Source organism: Eptatretus burgeri, chromosome 4 (genome assembly GCF_056783735.1).
Source record: "Eptatretus burgeri isolate ZD-2024b chromosome 4, Ebu_testis_v1, whole genome shotgun sequence".
In the NCBI taxonomy this organism is placed as follows: Eukaryota; Metazoa; Chordata; class Myxini; order Myxiniformes; family Myxinidae; genus Eptatretus; species Eptatretus burgeri.
The window spans coordinates 8647549-8656349 of record NC_140964.1 but is presented as its reverse complement, the minus strand read 5'-3'; the positions used below and the strand labels follow the sequence as shown (position 1 = coordinate 8656349).

The 8801-nt window shown below is 43.1% G+C and overlaps 1 protein-coding gene across 3 annotated transcripts in view; it reads right to left on the bottom strand.

The window, feature by feature from the left end:
• Window positions 1-3885: 3885 nt before the first annotated feature.
• Window positions 3886-8801, bottom strand: part of LOC147027433 (histone-lysine N-methyltransferase SETD1B-like) — a 163312-nt gene continuing 158396 nt past the window's right edge. For all 3 annotated transcript variants that reach the window (XM_085876816.1, XM_085876817.1, XM_085876818.1), the window contains 2 exons: window positions 8184-8321; window positions 3886-7986 (listed from right to left, as the gene is read on the bottom strand). In XM_085876816.1, the coding sequence (XP_085732942.1) occupies window positions 7813-7986; window positions 8184-8321 (312 nt within the window). In that variant the 3' untranslated portion in view covers window positions 3886-7812. The remainder of the gene's footprint in view (window positions 7987-8183; window positions 8322-8801) is intronic.

Genomic DNA, 8801 nt, shown 5'->3' with positions numbered 1-8801 from the left:
TAGTGCCAGGTGTGTGTGTGTGTGTGTGTGTGTGTGTGTGTGTGTGTGTGTGTGTGTGTGTGCGCATTTTGTCTTTCTGACAGTTCGAACAAGGTACAGGTTGAAGATAAAACGTTTTTGTACGAGCATGTCCTCAAGCATAGAACGGAATTCCCATGAAGTTTACGGTCCTCGTGCCAGCGTGCCACAGTGCCTGTCATCCAACTGGATGTCGAGGCTCTCGGAAGAAAGAGAAAAAGAGGGGAGAGGGTCAGACGCACGGTGGGGCGAACGGCGAAAACGGTGCACTCGCGCGGTGGCACCTGGATAGGATTTCAATGGTTGTTGTAAACTGTGAGCTAAAAATGAGACATATTACGAGGTGATGGTTTGCCCCAAATGTGAAGTTGTGGAGGGAAGAGTTCGAGATGAGTGTTGCGCAGATGGAAGAAAAGGGGGACAAATGAGCATCAAGCTCACTGTGGACAGGTTAACAAGCTAAAGGTTTGCGAGTGGGTGCATGCACATCCGCAACATGGAGGGGAAGGAGTTTGACAGAGAGGCGAGCGCGGGAGCAGCGAGACCGCGACAGAGCTGGGAAATTACTACAATGCCCACAAGTTTTGGATGCCTCACTTGCTTTTCTGGTTACTCCGTCAAAAACGTGTGCACCTATCCCGAAGATAGAGGTAACGTCCGTGGGAAGATATGTCGACCCGTGGGCGCAGCCACTGGACCTCTTGACATCCCTCACCAAGTGCTGAGGGAATGGAGACCAAACGAGCAGCATCTGAGCTGTCCGGCAGACGAGCAAACCAGAAACTGGAATTTATTGAGGGCCGTAACACCTAATCATTTCCAAATTGTGTTTCAAGATCTTTCATTTACAAGTGAGCAGATGAGATAGTCAGCTTGAACTTTCTGAAGGGTTGTGTACGACGCCTGTGAATGAGCGGAAGAGTTTTGTCGACGCGTCCTAATCCATCATCAATACAACACACAAACAACACGAGTCTCCGGTGCATTTTGATACAACAATTAAAAGCAAATCTCCTGTGTCGTTTGCACCAATTGATTTCATCATTTTAAATTCTCCAAACGATGGCATTTCCCCAAACTTCAAAGTTTTATTTTACAAAAAGCAGATTTGTTTAATTTTGGGACAAAAAGTCTCAGCGTTTCCTTTGTTTGAAACAAAAGAAAAATAATTTCATTCCCTCGATATGATATCCAAAACAAATCAAGGAAATACACCTGGGCGCTCACCTGGTAGAATAATGATCCTGAGGAGGAAGTCAACGTGGGACGGAATCAGCAAAATGTACCAATGAACCGATGTTATAGCAAACACCTATTTTGGGGGGGGGGCAACCACCTCCCCCACCCATAAATCCCCTTCGACAATGATTTTTCTTTTTATGCCGTGAACAATCTTTGGTACATCACGGGTGATGAAGGTTGTGGTAAAATTTCATCAAAAACATGCGTGTAGTTTGAGAGAAGGAGTTGGAAGTATTTGTGGACGGACGGACGACGCGCCATCCAATATGCTCCCCGGAACTATATTCCAGGTGAGCTAACAAGCATTCTGGGAACAGAGCGTCATGTGTTAGCAATGGAATATGGGTGGATAAGCCACTTGTTGGAATTGCACAGGCAACCACACATCGTGAGATAACCTTCCCGGCTCGGCGTTAACCCCACTAAAGGCCCGGTCACACCTTGACGTTTTAGCCAGCGATGGCAACGTATTAAAATGTATGTAAAACGCTGGCTTACGTTGAACTTTTGATGTTTTTTTTTAAAGATTCGGACGTATTCATAGCGACTTGGTCTTATGTATAACGCATTGGTAACTACACAGAACGTTTCGTTGTGTTATAGATAACTTATACCAACGAATGCTGAACCTGTTGTCGGCCGACACAACCGATGCCCAACGATAGTCTAACTCAGGCATAGCGCGTTGCATGCATCGCCGACGATGTCGTGACGTAGCCTATTAAAAGGCTGACGCACAACGATTCGAATCATAACTGCCGTAGAAATGGAAGGGTCAAAATCGCGGTCACACCTTGGCGATCTTGCCAGCGTATGCCGACCTAAGAAAAATGTGTCTAAAACGTTGGGGCACGTCGAATACTGTATGGGTAAGTTTGGTATACGTGAGTAGAACGCTAAAGTACGCTATCATACGTCGTAGTAAGTAGAGTACGTCAATAAATTTTGAACATGTTCAAAATTTTACGACGTACTCGGCGTATGACACACGTTCCGCATGCGATGGGGATAAGTTTTACACACGATATGTGGACGCTTACACACGTCCACAAAGGCTACTTATAAGCTACTCATAAGTCGAAACACGTCGCGGTAATGTCTTTTTTACGCGAAACTTATTTCTAACTTATGTTTGACGTGCTTTGAACCAATTCTTTACGTAGTCCCAACACACATCGACGTATGTAGACGTATTCCAATGACGTCTTCCGGTCGACAAAAAAAAATAAATGAACGTGTTTCTAGCTTACAACTGCCATATAAAGACGTGTTCCCACCAGTTTTGGGAATTGGTATATAAAAATGCTGCTCATAAAAGGGGAACCCAACAGTGTTTTCGAGTCCTTTTTGAGTCGATGTCCATGTCAGCAGTAACAGTATCAGTATCAGTATCAGTATCAGTATCAGTGTTAGTATGAGTATTAGTAGTAGTTTGTTCATGTTGGCAGTAGTAGGTGAGTGTGAGGGGGAGGGTGTGGGTTATGATGGATCGTCCTTGCGTCCGCGTGTCCACGGGTAGGTTCATAGGCTGCCACTCAACGATTTAAATGGCTGCATCTCCACTATTGAAAGTAGACGCTTGCGCTCAACAATTTGAATTTTTTTACACTCAACGACTTTTAAACGGTACCACTCAGCTATTTTCATTGTTTACAATGAACGATTCAAATTGCTGTCACTCGCCTTTGTTTTTTGACGCTGAGGTTTTGAAATTTGAAGCGTTTCTTCTGAACGTGTTAAAACGCTCAAACTCGACTATTTTAAATAGACGCTGCCGATGGACAATTGGAATCATAGCCAAGCTAGACATCGAAGTGTGAACATCCTCGTCATGCCGAAGAAAAGTTTGAAGAATGCTGCAAATAAGTGTCCTGGCCGTGGCCGTGGACGCTGACGCAAGGACGATCCATTATACCGACGTCTTTCAGCCTATGAGTAACTTAAAAGTAACGTCTGTCGATGTGTGGCAACGATCGCGTAACGTGCCAACAACACGTTAATCATAGGTAGGAAATAAGTTTCGGGTACGCTAAACATTACCTCGGCGTGTCTCAACTTATGATTAATTTACAAGTAGCATGTGTTGACGTCTGTCAACGATCGCAGACCGTGCCTACAACTTGTGGCCAGCGTAGCGGAACGTGTGAGTCATACGCCGGCATACGTCGTGAAATTTCAAGCATGAAAAAATTTGAGGACAACCGAAAAGTACAACGTTTAAAGCCAACGTACAACGACGTATGGCAGCGTTTTTCAGCGTGCTCTCAATGTTATCAAAACTTACCCATAACGTATTCAACGTGTGCCAGCGTTTTAGAAAAAAAATTCAAAAATCGGCATACATTGGCTAAAACGTCAAGGTGTGACCGGGCCTTAAGTAGCGTGACTTTGGGACGACGTGGTGTGCATTTAGCCGTACGGTGATCATCCCTCGGGACACGTTCCGTTCACGGGAGGATCCTGTAATTAACACTCCAAACCACCCACCACGTTTCTGGGACAAGTGAAGCGACAGGTGTCGCATTTCTCAAAATCGATTTTTTAACCATGAATGGTTAAACTAGACCTACGTGGTGTCCAACAAGCCACACTTGAGCACAAGCAACAACTTCCAGATGACAAAAATAATTATAAAATCTGTCTTTATTTATATTTTTATGTATATTTATATATATATACATATATATGTATATATATATATAACTGTTGCATTACAGTTAGAAGGGTAAATCCACACTTTGTACATATGTACATTGGCTACACTCAACCGTACAAAATCCAGCTGAGTCTCCAGGCAGTGCCTCTTAGCAAAAGGCTACTTACAACAAAAACAATACCTGTATGTACAATTTTTACACAGTAGGGAAGTAAGTCTACAAAAAAATTAATAAATTACTCAGGAATTCTAGCACCAGCGATGATTTCCTGCTTGCTAATTGGATCAAAGCAAAGCCGACAATTTTTTTTTCAAAAGAACAATTACAGCAACATTTGAAAGAAAGCAGAAGTGTGCATGTTACTGGATCCACGAGGCGTCCCGCAGGTGTACAGCGAGCTGGTAACCACACTCCAAGTGCATGTTACTAGACCTACATGGTGTCCTGCAGATGCACAGCGAGCTGGTACCCACACTCCAAGTGCGTGTTACTAGACCTACATGGTGTCCCGCAGGTGTACAGCGAGCTGGTACCCACACTCCAAGTGCATGTTACTAGACCTACATGGTGTCCTGCAGATGCACAGCGAGCTGGTACCCACACTCCAAGTGCGTGTTACTAGACCTACATGGTGTCCTGCAGGTGCACAGCCAGCTGGTACCCACACTCCAAGTGCGTGTTACTAGACCTACATGGTGTCCTGCAGGTGCACAGCCAGCTGGTACCCACACTCCAAGTGCGTGTTACGAGACCTACATGGTGTCCTGCAGGTGCACAGCCAGCTGGTACCCACACTCCAAGTGCGTGTTACGAGACCTACATGGTGTCCTGCAGGTGCACAGCCAGCTGGTACCCACACTCCAAGTGCGTGTTACTAGACCTACATGGTGTCCTGCAGGTGCACAGCCAGCTGGTACCCACACTCCAAGTGCATGTTACTGGATCAACGAGGCGTCCCACAGGTGCACAGCCAGCTGGTACCCACACTCCAAGTGCATGTTACTGGATCCACAAGGTGTCCTGCAGGTGCACAGCCAGCTGGTACCCACACTCCAAGTGCATGTTACTGGATTCACATGGCGTCCTGCAGGTGCACAGCCAGCTGGTACCCACATTCCAAGTGCATGTTGCTAGACCCACGTGGTGTCCCGCAGGTGCAGAGCTCGCTGGTACCCACACTCCAAGTGCATGTTTCTGGACCCACGTGGAGTCCCGTAGGTGCAGAGCTAGTTGATACTCACATTCCAAGTGCATGTTACTGGACCCACGTGGCGTCCCACAGGTGCACAGCTAGCTGGTACCCACATTCCAAGTGCAAGTCACACGACCCGTGCCGCGTCCTGCAGGTGCACAGTGAGCTGGTACCCACAATCCAAGCTTTTCACAGTTTAATGAGTTTACCCAAGGTTTGGGAGGACTGCTGGCAGGAAGAGCTGGCAGTGACGGAGGTAGGTGGACAATTGGGGAAAGAATGTAGTTTGTATGCAGCGAATCTGCCGTTGCACAAATTTTGAGCCAAAGCCCCGTTACTTGTGGACTTCTAAGAATGTGGCAGTTTTGGCAAAGGGTGTCATTTGAGAGTCAATAAAACACAACATAAAAAGCATCCTTTTTGTTTCTACAAAAAGATGTTAAACACACCACATGCAACACTTTTCCTTATTGCTTCAAGTCTTATTCCAGACGGTTAATAATACGTCCTTTCCAGCAGCACGCGGCGTGATGGCCTGGCTCCCCGGCCACCATCGTACGCTCACCGTTGCATCAAATCGAAGGTATTGAGCCAACGGAGAAAAAGGAAGGAAAGCGGAGAATGACGTGGAGAATAAGTGAGGCAAAATAATTTACGGTGATGCAAAGGGTCATGTGAAATGAGATGATGGTTGGGGTGTAGCCACCACTCAATTTGGTGTGAAGTTGATGAAAAATGGAAAAACATACAATGAAAGACAAAAGACTATAACCGGCGGAGAGTTGATGAGACAAAAAAAAAGTAATTAGCACGTTTCCTCCATCAATGCTTTAAAAAAAAAAACAACAGTGGAGTCTCGCAATAAACATGTACTGTAAATTTGTCTTGTATTTGATATTTATATTAGACCTTATTACCATCCCGCCCCCCAAAAATTAAATGGCCGCCCCTGGTGATCATGGCGGCCCGGGTGAGCAGGGTGGGAGCAGGGCGAGCCCTCGGCGTCAGATGCCACCATAGGAGTGGCAATAAACAAAATCTACATCTCTCCTCCTATGATTTGATATGCAGTTACTGTTCGACCATACCGTAATTGATCAAGGAACTAACCAAGCAAGTTTCACTGAACCTGCAATGGATGAACAGATCGATTTGTTTTATTTAAAATGAAATCTTCGATATTTCACCATTCCTTATTTCTAGTCTAAGTTTGTTCAGTAAAAGATGAACTCCCACCAAAAACGATGATCGTTATAAACAAATGCCATTATTACAAGAGAGTGTTTGTTTATGAACGAGACTCCACTGTAATAATGAGGAAAATATCTCTGGTGTATAGTCTAAAATAAATTAGTTCTGTGTTATTAATTTTTTTTTTTATCATACAGTTTTTAAAATGTACTCACAAATGAAAAATTATTCAAAAAGTCTTTTTCCGCACAGGATCACGATTATTGAACAGACTTGTGTGAGATTACCTGTCCAAACGTAATGGACTTCTCAAACAAAAACGCCCAAATATAAAATAAAAAGGTGTACACACACGAAAGCAAACAGGTGTGCATACCTGAAAACAAACGGGTGTGTGTACCTGAAAGCAAACAGGTGTGCGCACCTGAAAGCAAACAGGTGTGCATACCTGAAAACAAACGCGTGTGTGTACCTGAAAGCAAACAGGTGTGCGTACCTGAAAGCAAACAGGTGTGCACACCTGAAAGCAAACAGGTGTGCGTACCTAAGAGCAAACAGGTGTACAAACCTGAGAACAAACAGGTGTATGTACCTGAGACAAAAGGTGTACATACATGAGGGTAAACAGATGTATGTACCTGAGGGCAAACAGGTGTACATCCCTGAAAGCAAACAGGTGTATGTACCAAAGAGCAAACAGGTGTACAAACCTGAAGACAAACAGGTGTACGTGCCTGAAAGCAAACTGGTGTACGTGCCTGAAATCTAAAGAGTGTACGTGCCTGAAATCTAAAGAGTGTACGTGCCTGAAAGCAAACAGGTGTACGTGCTTGAAAGCAAACAGGTGTACGTGCTTGAAAGCACATTTCTCTCCTGAACTTTGCATTTCCACGTCATCTACAGTATAAAAAAAAAATGCATCAACACTCCCTCGTTTGCATAGGCCAATGAAGATGTTTTGGAAATACTGTTTTGAGGAGATTCCGAAGGAAAGTAATGATTACGATCTTTATGAAATGGCCCATTGTGCTCAGGGGGCATTAATACAGTTCAAAGTGCTACTTCATCCATTGGGCAACATTTCTTACAGGACCTGTCACTCACTGCTCAAGGCCCTTTTGTACAATCACAATCGAGCTGGTGTTCCACAGTACGTGTGACATTAACAACCATCCTTATTCCTTACACTACTTCAACACCTTCACTACCTTGCAATATATGGCCACTGATGATAAAACACATTTTCAATCCCGATTCATATGCTGCTAAGGGAAGAGGCGAGGGGGTAGGGGAGATAATTAAAAAATAAAAAAAATGGTGGAATATGTTCCACAAACTGACATAAAAGAAGAGCAGGAATGAAGAAAGTCGGGAATAAAGCAAGACGTTTTGAAAAAGAAACCATTGCAAGATTAAAGCAAAAGTAAGGATTGGCAGTTTGTGGTTTATGTGACGAAAAATCCACAAAAGGCTCGGCCTGCTCTCACGGTTGGAGTCTTATCGTGCGGGATGCTAGTTCAGTGAGCCTCGACAATTTTCAGCACCGCAGAGGCATGGGATCTTCTCATCCTCAATAGGAAACTTGTAATCATACGTGATCTCCTCGTTGACGGCGATGGGCTGCCGTGAGTAGATGACGATCTTTTTGTGAGAATCCACGGTGATGATCTTGGCATAACAGTTTGGCTGGTTTGGAGACAGAGATAAGTTCACACACCAGTAAGACACAGGCTGAGAAGCCAAGGCATACCTCTTCCAGAATTAAAATTAACAAAATATATCAATGAAGTGGGTAAGAAATGACAACATGGAAATGCAACAAAAGGAGTGGCACAAGAAAACACGGAAAGCATCAAAGGCCTGGAAATGGAACAAGTGCTCACATTGCAGCTGTGGTTGATGAAACGCGCGAGGTTCCCACACTTCGTCGCATCGATAATGTGCTCATGGTCCACGCGGAACATGTAGCTGCTACCGATTCCTTCACACTCATAGCGTCGTTCCCTGGAATCAGCGATCACCTGTCAAGGAGAAGGTTGGATGATGTGGAAGAAATAAAATTAATTATATTCATGCATTCTCAATTTTGCTACGAGTGTTTTTAACAGCACAGAAAAAAGGTGTTACTTTGTACTGGAATCAAATTGACTGTCAGTAAAATCTCTTTTTACAGTCTTTTGTACATACATATATATATACATATAGATATATATATATATATATATATATATATATATATATATATATATATATCTATATATATATATATATATATACTTACATAAATACATATATATATATATATATATACATATACATACATACATACATATATATATATATATATACATATACATACATATATATAAATATATATATATATATATATATATATATATATATATATATATATACATATACATATACATATATATATATATATATACATATACATATATCTATATATATATACATATACATACATATATATATATATATAT